Source organism: Meriones unguiculatus, chromosome 2 (assembly GCF_030254825.1).
Source record: "Meriones unguiculatus strain TT.TT164.6M chromosome 2, Bangor_MerUng_6.1, whole genome shotgun sequence".
NCBI classification, from domain to species: Eukaryota; Metazoa; Chordata; class Mammalia; order Rodentia; family Muridae; genus Meriones; species Meriones unguiculatus.
The window spans coordinates 81,819,329-81,840,942 of NC_083350.1; the positions used below are offsets into that span (position 1 = coordinate 81,819,329).

General features: G+C 35.2%; 1 protein-coding gene across 2 annotated transcripts in view; it reads left to right on the forward strand.

Moving 5' to 3' along the window:
* Nucleotides 1-21,614, forward strand: part of Edil3 (EGF like repeats and discoidin domains 3) — a 530,137-nt gene that overhangs the window by 384,157 nt on the left and 124,366 nt on the right. For both annotated transcript variants that reach the window (XM_060377743.1, XM_060377742.1), the window contains 3 exons: nt 6,412-6,567; nt 8,564-8,708; nt 12,949-13,133. In XM_060377743.1, the coding sequence (XP_060233726.1) occupies nt 6,412-6,567; nt 8,564-8,708; nt 12,949-13,133 (486 nt within the window). The remainder of the gene's footprint in view (nt 1-6,411; nt 6,568-8,563; nt 8,709-12,948; nt 13,134-21,614) is intronic.

The window sequence follows — 21,614 nt, forward strand, 5'->3', positions numbered from 1 at the left end:
TGTTAATCTATGTATTTCACCTAATGTCAACCAAGTGCTCTGCTCTTTTTGAAACAGGTTGTATTTTAGCTATCAGTGTGTAATGGTATCTATTTTTTCTTGGACTAATCACTTTGCTATAATGTGAATGGAAAATCACTAGTATTTACTTGACATTTGCACTCTAATTTTTCTCTTCAAAATTTCTGTTTCCTTTCCTATCAGTGAACTTGGGGAGGGGCATTCGTGAAGAAGGGGGAAGGAGGGTGGGATCAGGAAGGGAGGAGGAAGGAGCTTATGGGGGGGATACAAAGTGAATAAAGTGTAATTAATAAAAATAAAAAAAATAAAAAATAAAAAAAATTCTATTCCATATAAAAAGACTTTAAAATGATATTTCAAGTGTAAAAACATTTTTATCTTTATACTTTTGAAATGTCTTTTATTAAAATTTTATTTTTATATTAATTACAGTTTATTCACTTTGTATACCAGCTGTAGCCCTCTCCCTCATTCCCTCCCAATCCCACCCTCCCTCCCTCATTTCCTCCCTGCCCCTCTTTAAATACACTGATAAGGGAGGTCTCCTTCCCTTTCATCTGACCTTAGCTTATCAGGTCTCTTCAAAACTGACTGCAATGTCCTCCTCTGTGGCCTAGCAAGGCTGCTCCTCCTTCGAGGGTGGGGAGGTCAAAGAGCCAGCCACTGAGTTCATGTCAAAGACAGTCCCTGTTCCCGTTACTAGGGTACCCACTTGGATGCTGAGCTGCCATAGGCTACATCTGAGCAGGGGTTCTAGGTTATATCCATGAACAGTCCTTGGTTGGAGAATCAGTCTCAGAAAAGACCCCTGTGCCCAGATATATTTGTTCCTTGTGGAGCTCCTGTCTTCTCCACGTCATACTAACTTCTCCTTCTTTCAAATGATTCCCTGCCCTCTGCCCAAGGTTTGGATAGACTTAACTCCTTTTACATGTATGTGTGTTTTGTTTGTGTGTGCATTGTTTGCATGTTTCATGCTCAGGGAGGACAGAGAGGACATAGACTCCCTGAACCTAGTTACCAATGATTGTGGTCTGCCATGGTGGAGCCAGCACCCAAGCCCGGGTCCTCTGAAAAGCTGTAAGAGCTCATAAGCACTGAACTATCTTTCCAACCCTCCTCTGAGACCATTTTAATTCCTTGTTTATGCCAGACTAGTCCTTAGTTTATTTCTTTTTTCATTTAAGTGATCATTTGTAATTTTCCTGAGATGAAGCAGTGGATGTTGGCTTACTGCTTTTATAAGATACTTATCAAATTGCACCAATATAGACATCAACGTTATTTTCTCTGTTAATTTAAATACCATTCATTTCATATAGTATATACATTATATATACATATATATAAATACATAAATACATACATACATATGTACATACACACTCATATTTCTACTCCAGGGTTTTTTTTGTTTGTTTCTACATATACTACTGTCACAGTGATTCAATTATTTTATTTGTAGTTTGTGTATTCATGTGTGCCTGTACATGTCAATGCCTAAGGACAGCAATATCCCAATATCCCTCAACCCTTCAGCTTTTACTTTATAGGCTTCACGCAGAAAAAGTACTGAAATTTAAAAATCTCCCATTGCATTGAATATTTATCATAGTACTGTTAGGATTTTCTTGTTGCTGGTGTGTGTGTGTGTGTTGTGTATGTGTGTGTGCGTGTCTGTTGTTGTTAAATTGGCACCTCAGCTGCTTGTCCTGTGTTTGGTACTCAATACTTGTGTTTGTTTGTGTGTATATATGTATTATTGTTGTTGTTAAATTGGCACCTCAGCTGCTTGTACTTGGTTTGAAACTTAACATGTGTGAGTGTGTGCCATATGTTTGCATATGTTTCTGGGTGTGATTAATCGCAGTCACTTTTCAGCAATTTCCTGAAATTCTAGAAACAAGTCAAGAAGGAAGAGAATCTCATTCCAACTAAAGTTTCTGATCAAGGCAAACTCTATTCTTGAGCAAGAGTGTGTGCGCTAAAAAGCACACTGAAACAAGAAATACATTTGTTTCTTATTCTAACTCAGGTAGTGGCTGTATCTTTTCCCCATTGTCAAGAGTCTGACTGCACAGTCTTCAGACCTCACTATCCTGTTTAGTTGGCTAGTCTGAAAGGAGGGAAGAGGGGGAAGAGAATCACTGCTTCAAGGAGAAAAGGGTCACTGCTCCTGGCTGTCACATTCTTAGAATACAGTGGTGGCCTTTGTGTAAACAAAAATTTTACTGGGTGGGGAGGCTTAAAACATTTACATAATTGACTTATAGGGTTAGAGGAGATAAAAATATTTTACTTTATTTTTCTAAACACCAGTGTAAGAGAACTTGATAAAAAAAAGGCTTATACTTGGTATTTCTTGCAAGAGCATCTTTCCTGTAGGATGCAGCTTAGAAGGCCGGAAGCCCACTGTAATCGCTCTCTTCTCAAAAAGTTATTAGATTTCCCCTCTGCATACCAAACTGAATCTCATGGTCATATTTACACAAACATGCATACACACACACACACACACACACACACACATATATACATACACACATACATACAAACACAACACATAGACGTATAAACATACATACACACAAGCATACACACATAAATACACACAGCTGCAAACATACATATTTACATGCAAAGATACATACTATGCACACATACATACACACATGTACATATACAAATATACATGCATGTGCACATACATATATATACATACACATATACAAATACACACAAACATATATCCCCACTCTACACTTAATAATTGTAGCCTTAATAACACCTACTTCTTGAACTTGTTACAAAATTATTTTTGAATGGTTATGACTATTAATGAATGAAAATATTCTTGTTAAAATTCTATAATATTAAGTGTTAAGAACTAAATACCAATGGAATTCTTTTAACACCTCTCTGCAAACAAACAAACAAACAAACAAACAGAAATCAAACCCAATATCAAATATTTACATTTTTTTCTATGTAGCTTATTTTTTCATCTGAATAAAACGTAACGCTTGTGTATCAAAATTATATTAAAATCATTTAAGTAGTCCAGGAAACTTCAAGCGTAGGCAGAGTGAGCCTTACATAGGCAGGAAGTAGCACAAGAGTCTGAGTGCTCTGGTTCCTTCTGCTGCTGCCTGGCCTCAGTGTGCACATGCTGCCTGGATGTTCCTGTGCCCATTCACGGAGGGGCACAGTGGGCTCAAAATACCTCAGAGAGTAATTTGGTCTTTTATGGACACATAGTAAACCTACCATTCTGCATAAAAGTATTACTTTTGTAACAAATTGTATCAATGAAAATATATACGTATGCGTAACAGTACTCAGAATAATTGAGAAATTTCCAATGTGATTTGCAATAGACAGTTGATATCGGATACAGTATGGTGCACATAGGATAAAGCTAAGCCTTTTCAGGTTGCCTGTCAGAAGTCAAATATAGAAAGTTGTAATGGGATGAACTAGGTCTACTTGCAGCATGTAATTACGGTGGCAATGCCTCTAAAATCACGGCTCACTCCCGCTCCAAGACCATTTTTTTCCCACAGCAACTTATATTCCTAGGTTTAAGTTTGAATACCATAATGAAAGTGAAATTCTCATGCCGTTCCATTGAACTACTAATTTTCCAAGCCTAATAATTTATCAATAAAATTATCAGCGTTCTAAGGCCAAATAAAAATCCTAGAACCTGTACTACAAACATAACTTTTAGAAGTTTTGTTTTCTTTAGTATTTAATAAAACCACAGCAGATATTTAATTGCAAGTGCTTATTAAATAGGGAGAATTCAAGTGAGATGATATTTTACTAACTAAGGTTCTGTATTCTTAGAATATACCTAGAGTTCGTTATATACTCAAGAAAAATATGAACCTTTTTTAGCAATTTCTAATGATTGGGATAAAAATTAATTCAGATTTTATTGTAAAATTTTGTTACACTTTTCTCACTTAAGCTTTAGAAAATTACTATATAGCTCATCAGCCAAATTTCTAGCTGAGATAATTTGACTGTCTACAAGAGGCATAAACAAGATAATTGAAATGAGATAAAACATAATTGAGGAAAGGATTCTCAGCAGTATGAAATGTGGTTTTAAAAAAGACTGGCTTCCAAAATGAGAGGAAACATAATTCAAAGTGCCCACTGTTTATTTTGCATGTATGGGGAAGGTTCAGCCTCTGAAGACTCCTCAGAGTAAAATTAAAAGAGGAAAAATGTTAGTAGACAAATTGGCTGCACAGCAATGTGTGGATTTACTCAACATAATGAAAGTGTCTCTCAGGGTTTGCCTAGTATAAAGTACTTGGTGAAAGCACCACATCTAACCATAAGAAGACCAGAACAAATCCAAATAAACACTAAATGTAGTAAGTAAAATTTACACTGACTGGTGTGTTCACTTTCTGAGCCTGCAGCAAGAATGGATCTGAGAGGACCTTCACATCTATAATTATTGTGATGTCTGACCTCCAAATGAGAAAAACAAAGTTGGATGTGTGGGTAAATCCAGCCAGCATTCTTGAAGAAATATAGTACCATTGGCAGTTTCATAACAGAAATGCTATTTAGGTGGCCAATCTGAGTTAGTGATGGAAGTCATCAGAATCTAGATTATCTGGGAACTAGAATGTTAAACCAAATTTAAGCTCATTGTCATTTTTACACAAAAATGCATACACATACAAACATACATACATACAAACACACAACACATATATACATATAAACATACACACAAACACACACATAAATACACAGAGCTGCAAACATACACATTCACATGCAAAGATACATACTATGCACACATACATACACACATGTATACACGTATATATGGGACACTCTGCTCAACACATTGAAGTAAGCACTGTCCCTTCTCAGTATCAAAATTTCAGGCTTTCTTGACACAAAAGTAAGACTGAGCCTTGCAGAAGTTGGCCGAAATGTCATGCTGTTCAGAGAGTAGGGAGACATTGAGACTGAGGAACACGTGATACAGTGCCTCTAGCACCTTCTTTCACAATGTCTATTATTAAAATGCTGATCTCAGAGGCTCTTCAGACCATGGCAAAACCTGTGCACAAGCGACTGTCGGGCTTAGATGGCATTCCTCTGGAAAAATGCTGCAGGATTAGTAACTAATATAAACCTAAGAGACATTTAAATTACCTTTATTTGTAGTGTTTGAGAGAATAGCATTTTACAGCCATTTATCTAAAACACTTACTTTCTGTTAAATATACATTTGTAAATAAAATTAAGGCACTGAGCACCAATGAAACAATGTTTGGCATTTATTCTATAAATTGGATAATGCATGTTTCAATCATATGGTTTAAATAATTATTATGCAATCAGAGACAAAGGAGCTTTCTACTTAAATGACATAATAATATTTTAATGTAGCTGTCTATTATATCTTCAGCAAACATTGATTTACCATGGAGAGGACATATCAATTACAATGTTTTCATGTAAACTGGGTACAGTGGAGCACAACTGTAATCCCAGGACCTGGAACTGGAGGCAGACAGATCTCTATGAGTTCCATGCCAGCCTGGTCTAAAAAGTGAATCCAGGACAGCTAAGGCTACAAAGAAACCCTGTTTGGAAAACAAACAAACAAACAAACAAACCAAAACAACAACAACAACAAAACAAAACAAAACAAAGAAAAAAGAGAAAGAAAAAAGAAAGAAAGAAAGAAAGAAAGAAAGAAAGAAAGAAAGAAAGAAAGAAGTTGAAAGTTGTGATAAGTTGAAAAGAAAATGAATTGTTTGTTGAATATATGAAGTACCCCAATCCCATGACCCTTTTCACATTGCAGTAGAGATGAAAGGAAAAAGAGCTAGAAAACAAGGATGTTTTGATTGGTTCTGGCATCGTTTTTGCTTTTAGCTTTTCTTCTTCTAACACTCAACCTTTCAAGGAACTCTCTGTGTTTTACTTTTAATGTAAACTCTGGAGCCTTCAGTCAGAGAAATATACTAACAATCAATCACATTGCCATCAGAATTTCATGGTGACAACAGGATCACTTTAAAGAGAAGATTGTTCACATCATTGATTTTATGAAGGAACACCTGCATACCATAGCCAACAAAAACTTTCTTTTTCTTTTATTTGGGAGGAAGAGGGTATTGAACATGTAATAGTTTTTTTGTATCCCATCATTGGAAAATATTTTGAACTTAAAGTAAAAATATCGCCTTTTGATATATTTGCATGAAAAATGCTATTGATGAAAATTTCCTATCAGTTAAACCTGTAAAGATAAGTAAAATGTGCCATTCCCAACATCCGTACTGTCCATATCAAAACCATGACAGCAATGAAAGTGATTTTTCTTAATTATCTTTGTCTTCTTAGATAAATTTGCAAAGAAAAATGAGAGTTACTGGTGTTATTACCCAAGGAGCAAAAAGGATTGGAAGCCCAGAATACATAAAATCCTATAAAATTGCCTATAGCAATGATGGAAAGACCTGGGCAATGTACAAAGTAAAAGGCACCAATGAAGACATGGTAAGACTAATTCACTTCATGGATTTTTTAACTTTTTAAAATAATTATTTTTTAATTATTTTAACCGTTTGTTAATAGATAATTCACCTGTCACAAAGTTTGCTTGTCTTAAGCATAAAAATACAGATTTTTAGTAAGTTCATAAAATCATGTTATATTACTGAATTACATTTTTAAAAATAGAATGTAACAGAATGTAACTCTGAGATACAGTTTCTGTGTGTAGACTTGGCTGTCCTGGACTCACTTTGTAGACAAGGCTGGTATTAAACTCACAGAGATCCTCCTGCCTCTGCCTCCTGCCACTCTATGGAATTTAACTAAAATTCCATAATGACCACATGTAATCATGTGACCCCTGAACCTTCTTCTGGAGGCTTATGTTCAAATACATTTCTGCAGCTTTTTCGATTTAATTGGGTAAATTGGGCTTTCCTAATTTAGAAATTTCTAACAGCTGCCATTTAAGGTTTTCTTAGATTTTAATTGGTGTTCCTACAAATACTTGTCAAAAGTTAGCAGTGTTGTGCATAACAATTAAGCTACTTTAAGGACAATCAGCTTCCTAGTTCATTCTCCTTGCTTTTACAGACAATTTTCTCTTCAAACAAATAAATTATTTTTAAAACAAGAACTTTGAGTAATAGAAAGGTTGTATAGACACACATCCTTAAATTAGAACGTATTTAGGGATATGTTGTGGCTCTTAGTTTTTAGACGATATCAACATTCCCTTCTTGTCCTTTTGTACTTAGGATGTAAATGGTGAGACTAGGAAAGTCCCATGTTGCACATGTCTTTGGCATTGGAAATGTGGTTGTTACTGAACAGAATAAAAAGTGTGGAATAAATGAGTATTGCACCTAATATGTCCTTTTCCTAACGTGTTTAAAATTTTAAATTAGTTCATTTTGTAATAACATTTGAAAGTCTGATTAGGATGCAGAAAAGGAATGGTTGTTAACAGAAAAGTTTATTCATTTGCAAGTGAACAGACTCAGATTAATTTGAAGAATTTTAAATTTTAATTTTTAAGAGTTATAGGTATATAGACAGACAGAAAGAAAAGATTGCTGATGATAGAGAGATAGATGGAGAGATGGAGATAGATAGATAGATAGATAGATAGATAGATAGATAGATAGATAGATGATAATCAAATAGATCCAGAGATACATAGATACATGATGATATATAGATACATGATGGATGGATGGATAGATAGATAGATAGATAGATGATAGATAGATGCAGAGCTACGTTTACAAAGACAGACACAGAGACAGAGCTCGAGACAGAAACAGAGAGAATGACTTTCTTTGTTTCTGCAGTGCTGTCCTGTAAAGCAGTAATGAAGGGTGCTGGGAAGATGGCTCAGCGGATAACAGCATTTACTACCTTTGTAAAGGACCCGGGTTGTATTCCCAGCATGTACAGTGTGGTTTACATCACTGTAGTTAAGCAGTTTCAATGGCTCTGATGTCTTTGTCTCACTTTGGTGGGTACGAGGCACATACATATAAGCAAAGCACATGTATGAATAAAATAAATAAATTATTACAAAAATTTTAAATAAGACAGATAAGCATGATCATGTCACAGTACACAGCATTTCACAATTTTAATTCAGATTTAATAAGATTTTATTGTTGTTGTTGACTGCTGATGGCAAGATGCTTCCTAAATTCTCAATAATATTTTATCATAATCTTTTAAAAATGTGTTTAGTGAGGCATAAAGTACATAGACGAAAGTGATTGAAGAATCTCTTGCAAATACATATGTGTATACACACACAGACACCTATATACATATACAAATATATGTAAACACATATGAGCAGTAGGGTTTCATTTTGTGGCCTAGGCTGACTTTGAACTCATAGTGATCCTCCTTTCTCATGGTGATCCTTCCATCTCAGCCTCCTTAATGTTATTGTTCAAACATGGGACTGCATGTTCAGCTTCTAAAATACTGTACATGTCTTTACACACAGGTGTTCCGTGGAAATGTTGATAACAACACACCCTATGCTAATTCTTTCACACCCCCAATCAAAGCTCAGTATGTGAGACTCTATCCCCAAATTTGTCGAAGGCACTGTACTTTAAGAATGGAACTTCTGGGCTGTGAGCTCTCAGGTAAGTTTACTGTTTTCTGTTATGGAACTGCCTTTAAAAGATATAGAAAACATCTCTGTATGTGCTTGGCTACCAATCTCTCGGTTTTCAGCACTCACAGAAGGTTGTTTCCTCTAGAAAATATGTAGCAAATGCTGTTTATGTGTCAAATAAGTTGTAAAGCACCCTACAGTAAGAGCATAGAGTCAAGTACATTTCTGTGTAATTCAATAAAATACAAGGAATTCTCATGAGAACATGCTGTCAAAAGATATAGCCCATTGGTTTTGGTTGTAAATATGATTTATGTTTTGTAATGAAAGTTCAATTTAAAAATACAATCTGCTTGACCTCATAAATTGTGCAAATTTAGGCTGTAAGGTTCAAAGCAAGCAAGTTTTATCTTTAAGCTTGGTGCATTCTTTTTAGATTTTATGAAACATGTAAATTTATCATCCCATCCTAGGGACCAGTACTTCAACACCAAAAGTACTACTATAAATTTATTTTTGAGCATCCTCAGCTAGCAACCTGCTTATCACATAAGTCATGGTTAACTAGCTCTAGGGTAATCCATCAAAGCACATAGATTTCATTCTCCTATGTGATCACCAGAACAAAATACACAAAAACTGTATGTCTGAATCCCTTTTTATTTTTGTAACTGTATTCTGAACTAAATGCAAAAATCACTTCTGCATACTGTGCACTCAGTTATGTCTAAGAGACTAGTTACTGTATTTCATCAATTAAAAACTTAAACTATCTTTGCCATGGTGGCAACAGATTTCTTTTGTTCAAATAACTGTGAATAAATTAGGAAGTTTACTTGTGTCACGTTTTAGCATAACTCCCCACAAACAGGGAAACCATCTTCCAAATTTAAAAGAAAAATGTTGGCTTAAAAAATTAAGTTAGTTCTTTGAAACTTTATAGGTATGTTTAATTCATGCTTCTTACTGTCTCCCCCATCCTCCCTTAATTCCTCTGCTCCCATGAACCCGCACTTCTCCCTACCTGTCCCTGACTAGAATCCTTTCCCAGGAAAGAGGAAACTTTGAGGATTTTCTTCAAGGGCTAAATTTCACATTTCATATCTGCTTACCTCCTTATATTTATCTGTGTTACAAAAAAAGGAAGAAATTTTAAGCAAATAAAATATTATATTCAAAGTATCATTCTTTGTGAGCATTGAAGGAAATTAGAGTAAATTTTCCAATCAACTTCATGGGATCACATGCACATAACCTACATTGGTATTGTTTGTGAAGAAATGTTTTCACTGTTATTCGTTTATCATAACAGAGAGATTGGTTTTAATTATTTGGACCAGATTATTGACTGTCAGTAAATGTGAGCAGAATTATTACTACAGAGTGTTTGCACTGCATGTCACTTTATCACCAGAGGCCAGTGTCATCTCTGAGCCATTCATCATAAAGCAATCACAAGGAAGCCACAGCATGATGAGGTCTGTAGTAAGCCCTGTGGGTTTTTTAGTTGCTTAACATCACCTTCCCCAATTCTTCAGTCCTTTGATTCATGAGGATCAGGTCCTCATACATGACACAGTTACACCCTTAAGGTATAAATATATTTTGCTTTCAAGTTTGACAAGAAGTTATACCTGACACTTTACAGACTTTATTTTCTCAAAAGGAAACCGTGCTCCATCTCCCAACCCCACAAATTGATTTTAAACTTGGGCACAGAGAATAATCTCTCTGCTGACTGCTTTGAAAGACTGGAATATTTCATCATAGAAATAATCAATGCTTACATGAATACTTTATATATTTAAGTCCTATTCACACGTGTAAATAAGGTAATTAATTTGTGTTAATGAATGAAACAGGAAATTTATGAAATATTAAGTCCACTGTTAAACAATTTAGCTGTGATTCTTGGGAATAAACATTGACATTATATTTTATAATATTCTAAGATATTTCCTTTGGTGCGTGTGTAGTTCTGTAGAGCCCAAGGCTTCCTTATTGTTCTCAACAGTCTTAGATCTTTAACCTTGCCTAGAAAAATCTAACCTCTTCCCAAGCACTTGAAAGAGTATCATTTAAATTGTCTGAAAGATAACTTGGCACTTTTAAAAGGAAATAGATCATGAAAATAATTTGTAGAATAAAAGTCATTCAACCATTCTTCTAAATAATAGTTCGCATTTTTTCCCCTCAGCTAGGTACTGGACATCAGAATGGCTATGAAGTTAAATTTATGATTAAAAAGAAATTGTCAAAGGCATTTCTTTTCTTTACAATTTTCAGGTATTTTACAACAAAGGAAATAAAAAGTCACTCTTTTTGTAATGTAGATCTTCTACAAGCTAAACAACATTTTATAAGGGTTGGTCTACAGCAGGAACTGGGGGCGGCATGCAAGTGGAAGAATGTGGAAGTTTTCATGCAGACAGTGCAGTTTTTGTAGAATTGTCTGAAGACAAATATCATGCCATTATGGCTATTAGAACTTTCTAGTATTGGGGATCTCTGTTAGGACAGTGTATTTTCTCTCTCAGAATTTGTAATTTGGTTGTAGAACTTCTTCACCAGTAGGTTTAAGATGTAGACTATTCAATAAGATTCTGGCTAAAAAGAAAATAGCCTTCAATAATACTACTTGTCATGCATTGGTAATAAAGATAGAGGCTATATTGAGCAGCCGCAGGAAGAAAACCTGATTCACACTGGCTAGGGCGGATAACAACCAGATAAAGCCAAGTACTCTTAGTGGAGAGTTCTTTGCATTCTCTCTTAAAGACTACATGTGAAATAAGCTACACTGAGCAGTGCACCCAGTTGTAGCATGCAACTTGGTAGTCACTGTTATATTGACACTTGGAGACTTAACACTGGTTTCTATGGGAAGGAGTTTTATGTCAATAGTAAAAATAGCTAACTTTTATTGAATGTTGGTTGTGACACCAATGTTTCTAAACACTTGGTATTTTATCAATTAATTTTCTAGGATATATGTTCAAGGTAACTTCTATTGTTATCTTCCTTTTGGAGATATGTACAATGAAACATAAATTGAATATATATTAAAGTTATAAAACCATAATGAAAGGAAGACCAGTAGGGTATACAAAGATAGTATTGAGCTGGAGAAGTTAATTGTCTTTTCTTTGCCATTTAACAGTCCAAGTCACCATGCAGGTTCCTTGACCAACATGTAACAGTTTTATATAAGGAAGACTAGGTCACTTGACAATATAATGTTAGACTCATGTATCCTATGGAAACCTGGTTAAGTTCTTGCCCTCCCACACATGGACAGTACGTTTTCAGTACTACAGAATCCCACACTTTGTAACTCACCAAAACTGGAAACACGTGATAAACTTGAAAATCTTCTGAAAACTTAGTATTAATATAAGAGTTTATGAAAATAATAGAAAAGGTATATATACATGCATAAGTATGTATGTATTGTTATGTTATTATATAATCTATATGCAGAAGTATGTATATACATTCTTATTATTTATTGATTTTTCTATGTGCCACAGTTGTACAATGCCTGGCACGTGGTGCACACTGAGTAAATATTATCTTCCTCCCTTCTGGGAGAAACCATATTTATGCCAGAATAACCAATGATATAAATTAGCGTTGAGTGCTTCAGCACATACTTTTTCTTCCAGCACTCAAAGGCTGAATGAGGATTGCTGCAGCAAAGGTCAACCTGGCTACAGGGTGAGACTGTGTCTCTAAGATCTGAGAGAAGTGTATAGACAACACTATGCTGTCCATTTTAGAATACGAGTCTGGAGCAATTTATGAAAATGACTCTGTATCAGGGGAATTTCCATTGGCTATATTATGAAAACAAATAAAAGAAAACCAAATATGCTTTATGAGAAAATGCCCCATTCTCCAAGACACAATAAAATTGTTGAAAACTAAGGAACAGCCACAAGGCTTCCAGTAATGAGACAGGAGAGAGCGTTTCAGCAATGTTTTCATTTTGCAAAATCATCTATCACTGAAAAGTAGTCTGAATTGTCTGTCTTGTTTTCAATTTTTCTAAAATATATTCAGATAAAATAACTTGAATTGGCTATCTTGTTTTTCTATTTTATTCCAGATTTATTTCTGATTATAACTCCCTTTTTGAATTTAGATGTTCTCTCTTTGGGGGAATGAATAGCATTATGTTCAGCCTTCTCCTACCAATCTGAAATGAAGAAGAAAAAGTTCCAGGATGATAAATTGTTTTTCTCATGGAGTTCTTCTGATTCTACCAGGCTGTTCGGAACCTTTGGGGATGAAATCGGGCCATATACAAGACTATCAGATCACTGCCTCCAGCGTCTTCAGGACACTCAACATGGACATGTTTGCCTGGGAACCCCGGAAAGCCCGACTCGACAAGCAAGGCAAAGTAAATGCCTGGACCTCTGGCCACAACGACCAGTCGCAGTGGTTACAGGTAACGGCCAGAGAAGGTCTCACCACCCACCACTCTTGAGCTATAAAAGATTTCATAGTGGCTAGCTGAGTGCCAGAATTATTATTTTGCACTGTTTTAAATATGCCTTTCCTATTTGACTTTTCCAAACTGAGACAACAGAATTTTTTTATGAAATCATATCTCTGGCTTGTAGCTTCTCAGCACTGATTTATAGATGCAAACTATGGGCAATCTGGCTGGGTAAATCTTCCTTCTACGTTTGATGATTTGTATTATATTTAATTTGAAAGTTAACATCAGGATTCAAAGACATTGAAATTATGCTACTGACCTGCAGGGACTCTCATAATATCATGTCATCACAGAGTATCTCTTTACCTCTGGTTGCCAAGCACTGAGATAATTTGATTATGCGTTTGCCATACAATTAACTTTAAAAAATGTGGATTCTGCAGAGTCTCTTTATTACCTGTAATTAAAGTAAGTTTGCATCTAATTTCTTTTAAAACAGTCCTCTTGAAATACCTTTATTTGTGGAATACACAGTTTTGTTAATGTCTCTTGTGGCAACAAAAATAGGATGACTGAATTTCACAATGAGGTTAGTTGCTTTGATGCACATGTTCTCTGCTTTGAGGTTATGCTTTATCAAGGAGCACAAAAACCTGCGGTAAACCATGATGTCTTTAAAACACAAAAACGCTTCAAACAACAAGCAACATTTGCAATTATTAAGTTCACCTGAAATTTCCAATTCTTCTTTTCAGCTTTGTCACTGGGTTTTATATTATTCTATTATATTCCCACAATTAGAAACAGTCAATTTTTTTAGTTGCCTTAAATTTTGCTTCACCCATTATTTAGCTTACAGACATTATAGGTAATTATATATGAGTCTCTCTCTCTCTCTAAATCAGGGGTGCCTTTGCTGTGCATTACTCCACATCCAACCTGCTGTCCTTATCTAGCCTGTAGCACTGTTCACAACATTAAATCATTTATGTAACAAATTATTACGTGTGAGGCTCCACTGACACAGCTCATGCACTCAAGCGCCAGCATACTGCAGCCCTGAAGACATCACTTGTTTCTTCCGTCTTTAAACCAGCCTCCGACAGCAGGGACGTCTTCCGTGTTGCTGCTAAGTGTTCTTTCCTATCGCCAGCTCTCACCGACTGGTAATGCTCTCACTAACGTGTCTCTTAGAAACTCTACAGGCTCAGACCAAGTGATTTACCAAATACTGGTGATTTTAGCTACTAAAATGGAGACCAGAGAATCTTTAAATTATTACCGTTCTTAAAATCCTGCTCTTATTTTTTTAAATGAAGAGCCTTTCTGATTTCTTGGGTCCCCCTAAAGCTCATTAACCATCTCCCCGGTGTCTATATTTGTGCTTTAAAAAAATCTGCTTTTCTAATCAGAATATGTGAGTGTGTGAGTGGGAGGCAAGTTTATGTGTGTATGTTAAAATGCAAGCACAGTTTTGTTTCACTTTGGCTGAAATTTTTCCACTTTCTCTGCCTGAGAATAAAATACAGATTCCTAATACAGCTTAAAAATTTTTCCCTGATTTGTCCTCATTCATCTTTTACCATACTCATTTTAATTTCCTCAAATTCCTCAAAATTAACACCATCTGTCTTTCCCTGTTCTGTTAAAAAATTGACTTTTCCTAAATAAAAGGAAAACACAAAATTATCAGCATTCTTAACACTAGATCCTTCAGTACAATTTTGGACATTGCTTTCTGTGAAAAGGCTTGGCTGTTAACTATGCTCTAACTCTATGTGATCTAGGATCTCTCCTATGTATGTTAGTCTCACATTATCATACATGAATAACTTAGAAGACCCTAATGAAAGCCTGAAACCACAGGTCATATTGAACAGTATATAGGTTTCTTACAATATGCTTTTGCAGGATTGTCGGGTAGTGACAGAAGTAAATCTGATCCATCTCTGTTCTGTATTTTAGTGCCCTCTTTCTTCTCATCCCTCTTATATTTGGGTATAATGTAGAAGTGAAGGAAAATTTACTTGAACAAAATTGTTTCAATAGAGTGACAGATAATATAATCAACATAGCTAGTGAGTAATGGGCAGGGAGTACACACAGTTCAGATCCACTGAACAAGGGGGGAGGTGATTTATGTGTCGGACAGAACAGAATCTGACAAAATCCCATGACAGCACTCAGAGAGGAGTGCTGCTTAAGAGCTGTGAAAGGCTCGTTTCTGGAACTGCTACTTAATACTTTAAAATTGGGTTGGTTACGTGTAACTACAACATGACGAAGGAAAAGCATAGGAGATAAGGCTGCTGCTTTACCACACGTTCAACAATACCCTCGCTGTAGTAATATCAAGCAAATCTGAAATTGTAAAACCATGCCAGATTGCTAGCTTCAGAATGTGTGGTGTGCTGCAATGGCTGTCTGTTCGCTTTCTCAGCATGTACTCTGGTTCCTAACCAAACAAGACAATTGGTAATAACACGTAGGAGATACTTCCCAATGACTTGTTTCATGGAGATAATTATTTCAAGAGAAATTCAAGCGCATTTTGGTCTATACAGTGTATATTTGATCCTCTGTATAAAAAACCAATTGTTATTATTCTCAAATATTTTCTTATACTATGTATCAAATTAACTCAGACATATCAGGCAAGCATTTTTCCACTGAGTAACTGTATCTATATACACATATATACATAATTTTTATTAAAGATCAAGCTTTTAATGCATAATAATAACAATAATGATATATGTCCTTTTAAATTCATAGTGTAAATAAACAATGGAAAAGATACATTGACATCTTTAGTTTTAACAATGAAAAAGATAAACTACTTTTGATATTTTGCTATAAGATATTAAAAAATTTTAAGTATCCAGTCACCTCTAAGATATTCTGATCATAAGTAAGACTATTTAGGATTCAGAATAACTTCTAATGTACTGAAAAATGTTATAAACAGAAATAGCACCTTAAGCAGATGGGTATATTCTAGAAATACACAAAGGAATGGCTAAAGCAAATTTCTTTAGAAAGATAAAAATGAAACAAATACATTTACATGAATAGATATGCAATTTTCAGAGCAAACCTCCATCCATCACTTGTTTAAAATGTCTTCTTAAAGGTTCTTGTGCACCAGCATCGATTTATCCTCTTGATGACTTATTTTCTGTCAATTCTGAGACCAATTCTTCAGGTGGATATCTAACTTTTGTTCTGTCAAAACATATCAAGTCTCTCCAAGGAAAAATAACCTGACAATTTCTATTGTTTAGTTATTTTTCTGGCATTGTGCAAGGAAAAAATACCAGAATGGGAGTACTTGACAATGTTTTCTGCTGAAGAAAATTCACTACACACTGTTAGCATTGGTTCTGGTGTTTAATTGGAATTATGTATAATGTATATGATGATTTTTGAGCTGTTGACATATAGACTACTTTTTATCCTTAAGTGAGGATTCTGAAATCATTTATTTAATTACATTTTTAAATATATCAATCATGAGTAACAGCTGTTCATAAGGGAAGCCATTCTGTCATCCTTCCTTCATCACTAATCTTCTCTAAATTGTTTTTAACAAGTTACTTTTACATATCAGCAATATATGGAAGAGTTTTATTCAAGCCTTAATGTTTTGTTGTACCTTAATCAAGTACTACTTGTTAATGAAATTTATGATAAGTTAATCTTATCAAATACTCTTCCATTTAATTATTATATATTAAAAGAAAATTTTATGTATTCCTTTAGGGATTCCTATGCTTTATCTATAACCTCAACATGTAATGCTTTTCAGTACTCTAGTGTTTGTTTTCTATAATATGAAGTATCATGCAGATGCTGCTATGTTAGTCTTTCCTGCGTAAGAATCATGACTTATTAGCTTCCTTGAATTACTTTTAATCATTGAATCATTAAAGGTTTTACCTGAACATGGCAAAGTTTATTTAGGTTCACAGACGTTAAAGGAGGCATTTCTCAGATTTCCTAAGAAAGGCGTTCTATGATGCTTCAGTACAGGATGTCCTAAACGTGATAAAATGATCATCTATCAAGGTGGTTTCCAGGCAAGGCTGTGGTAGCAGAGGCAAATGGATCTCTGATTTCAAGGCCAACCTGGCTACAGAGCCAGTACAATCAGGGCTACATAGAAAAACCATTAAACCATTACAAAAGGTTTAAGAAGACCAACAATGCTAAAAGACAGTTTCAACTACTTTCTAAAACTCTCACTGCTACAGTAATAATACCTGATTTATGGATAAGCCACACACATAGCTGGATTACATCAAATCTTTATCCCCAAAAGATAAACAAACAACAAAACAAAACAAAAACGTATCCATTGGGACTGGGCTCTACAAATCCACGTTTGATTAGTTATGATTTTTTGTAATGATCTTTATCTGTTGCAGAGAAACTTCCTCAATAAATGATGAGGACTGCATTTATGTTTGTGTGTTAGGAAACATTTAGAATGTAGTTAGACTATGCTAACAAAGTGTTTAATAAAGTGGTGGTTATAACTTCTCCAAATCCATGACTTTCTTAGCCCTGGAGAGTTGTATAGGTTTCCAGAAAAAGGCATAATTTCACTCAAATCCAATTATCGAGCTTTTGGTTACTACCAAGGTATGTGTGCCATTACTGCACCATTGCAATTATCATGCCACGCTGGTCACTGTCGTGGCTCATAGGCATCATAGCGGGTTAGGACTCTTGGTTGTTTCTCTTCCTTGAAAGCTTCAGTGACCCTCTGATACCATGAAAGTTACCCCACAGGAAGGAGGCATTCAGGTTCCTGGAACTGCATGGAGTCTTAAACAATAGTAATTTAAATTACAATATGAAGGATTGTCTTGACATCTCTAACCAACAACTTAAAAAACAGCTTCTTGCCTGTTGTTCACCTTTGATTAAATGATATTTGCCATTTGAAAGAAACATTGTCCGCTCACATGAGAAATTTTTATTTAAACTATATTCATACACACGCACACACACACAGAGACTTATGTGTACTTTATGTTTTTTTAAGTAAATTATTACCAGTAAGAATCCTTGTGATTTTTCAAACATCTTTTTCTTCCTCCATAACTATCGCCTCCCCACTTTTCCATTTCCTTATATCATGACACATGTAAATGTATATTTCCCTCTGTGTTACCACCAACATCCACCTCAATAATGGTCCCTTTGTTTTTCTGGTTTCTGAAATTACTCCTGTGCTGTTGGTGTTCTGTTCAGGAAGTTGTCTCCTGTGCCAATGAGTTCTAGGCGGTTTCCCACTTTTTCTTCTAACAGGTTTAGTGTGTCTGGCTATGTGTTGACATCTTTGATCCACTTGGACTGTAGTAATTTACAAGGTGATAAACATGTATCTATTTGCATTTTTCTACATGTAGATATCCAGTTGGACCAGCACCATTTGTTGAAGGTGCTATCTTTTTTCCATTATATGGTTTTGGCATCTTTGTTAGAAATCAGGTGTCCATAAGTGTGTGGGTTTATTTCTGGGTCTTCTATTTGATTCTATTGATCCACTTTTCTATTTCTATGCCAGTACTATGTAGTTTTTATTGCTGTTGCTCTATACTACAGCTTGAGATCAGGGATGGTGATACCTCCAGAAGATCTTTTATTGTAGAGGATTGTTTTAGCAATTCTGGGTTTCTTGTTATTCCATATGAACTTGAGAATTTTTCTTTCCAGGTCTGTAAAGAATTGTGTTGGTAATTTGATGGGAATTGGATTGAATCTGTAGATTGCTTTTGGTAAGATGGCCATTTTTACTATGTTAATCCTGCCATGTGCATGGGAAGTCTTTCCATCTTCTGATATCTTCTTCTAATTCTTTCTTCAGAGACTTGAAATTTTTTTCATACAAGTCTTTGACTTCCTTGGTTAGGGTTACTCCGAGGTACCTTATGTCATTTGTGGCTGTTGTGAAGGGTGTTTTTTCCTTAATTTCTTTCTCAGCCCATTTGTTTTCTGTATACAGGAGGGCTACTGATTTTCTGAGTTAATTTTGTATCCAGCCACTTTGCTGAAGGTGGTTATCAGCTGAAGGAGTTACCTGGTAGAATTTTTGAGGACAGGCATGTATACTATCAAATCTGCAAATAGTGATACTTTGACTACTTTCTTTCTGATTTGAATCCCCCTGATGACCTTTCATTGACCTATAGCTCTAGCGAGGACTTCAAGAACTATATTAAAGAGAAATGGAGAGAGTGGGCAGCCTTGCCTTGTCCCTAATTTCAGTGGGATTGGTTTGAGTTTCTCTCCATTTACTTTGATGGTGGCTATAGACTTTCTGTATATTGTCTTTTAAATTTAGGTATGTGCCTTGTATCTCTGATCTCTCCAGTACTTTAAAGAACAAACGATTATTGGTTTTATCAAATGCTTTTTCAGCATCTTAAGGAGATTATCATGTTTTTTTTTTTTCTTTCAGTTTGTTTATATGGTGAATTACACTGATGGATTTCCATATATTGAACCACCCCTGCATACTTGGGATGAAGTTCTAGTTGGGCATAGTGGATGATATCTTTAATGTGCTCTTGGATTCGGTTTGCGAGTATTTTTGCATCAATGTTAATAAGGGAGATTGGCTTGAAATTCTCTTTCCTTTTTTAGTTTTTGTGACTGTGGCTTCATAGAATGAGTTTGGTAATGTTCCTTCTGTTTCTCTTTTGTGGAATAGTTTGAAGAGTATTGGTGTTATCTCTTCTATGAAGGTCTGGTAGAATTGTGCACTGCATGCATCTGGCCCTGGGCTTATTTTGGAGGGGAGACTTTTGATGATAGCTTCTATTTCCTTAGAGGATATAGGACTATTTAATCTATTTACCTGATCTTGATTCAGCTTTGTGGAATCTATCAAGAAAATTCTCCGTTTCATTTAGATTTTCAAATTTTGTGGCATGGAGATTTTTGAAGTAAGACCTAATGATTGTTTGGATTTCCTCAGTGTCTCTTGTTATGTCCCCTTTTCATTTCTGATTTTGTTGATTTGGATAGTGTCTGTTTGCTTTTCAGTTAGTTTGGCTAAGGGTTTGTCTACTTGTTGATTTTCACAAAGAACCAGTTGCTGGTTTCATTGATTCTTTGAATTGTTCTCTTTGTTTCCAGTTTATTGATTTCAGCTCTGAGTTTGATTATTTTCAGCCATTTACTCTTCTTGGGTGTGTTCTTTTTTTTTTATGGGTTCCAGGTGAGCCCTTAAATTGCTTATATGAAATGTTTCAAATTTCTTCTTTTGAAGGCACTTAATGCTATGAATTTTCCTCATAGCACTGCTTTCATTGTGTCCCATAAGTTTGGGTATGAAGTGCCTTCATTTTCATTGAATTCTAGGAATTCTTTAATTTATTTCTTTATTTCTTCCCTGATCCAGTTGTCATTGAGTAGCGAGTTGTTCAGTTTCAAAGTTTGTGCAAGCTTTTTGCTATTTCTGTTGTTGTTGAGGTCCAGCCTAATCCATGGCAGTTTTATAGGATACAAGGGATTATTTCAATTTCTTGTATCTGTTGAGGCTTGCATTGTGACCATCTTTAGAATATGTTTTGGAGAAGGTTCCATAAGGTACTGAGAAGAAGGTAAATTCTTTTGTGTTTGGGTGTAAGGTTTTGTAGATGTCTGTTAGGTCCATTTGATTCAAAACCTCTGTTGGAGTCATTGTTCCTTTGTTTGATTTCTGTTTTGTTGACCTGTGGTTTGCAGAGAATGGGGTGTTGAAGTCTCCCAGTATTAATGTGTGGGGATCTATGTGTGGTTTAAGTTTTATTAATGTTTCTTTTACAAATATGGGTGCCCTTGTATTTGGAGCATAGATGTTCAGAATTGTGATGTCTTCTTGTTGGAATATTCCTTTGATGAGTATGAAGTTACCTTCCCATCTCTTTTCATTAGTTTTGGTTGAAAGTCTATTTTATTAGATATTTGAGTGGCTACTCCTGCTTGCTTCTTGGGTCCATTTGCTTAGAGAATTGTCTTCCAGACCTTACTCTCAGGTAATGTCTATCTTTTTGACTTAGGTGTGTTTCTTGCATGCAACAGATTGTTGAATCTTTTTCACACAGCCATTCTGTTAGTTTGTGTCTTTGTTTTATTGAAGAGTTGAGTCCATTGATGTTTTGAGAGTTTAACGACCAGTGGCTGTTAGATCCTTTGATTTTGATGATGGTTGTGGCAGTGTGTTAGTGTGCTTGGCTACTTTTAGTTTTGCTGTAGTGAGGTTTTTTTATTTCCTGTGTTTTCCTGAATGTAGTTAGCTTTCCTGGGTTGTAATTTTTTCCTCCTAGTATCTTCTGTAATGCTGGATTTGTGTGTAGGTATCGTTTAAATTTGTTTTTTCTTTTTTTCTTTGAATATCTTATTCTCTCCATCTATGACAATTGAGAGTTTTGCTGGATATAGTAGCCTGGGCTGACATCTGTTTTCTCTTAGGGTCTGCATGATATTCATCCA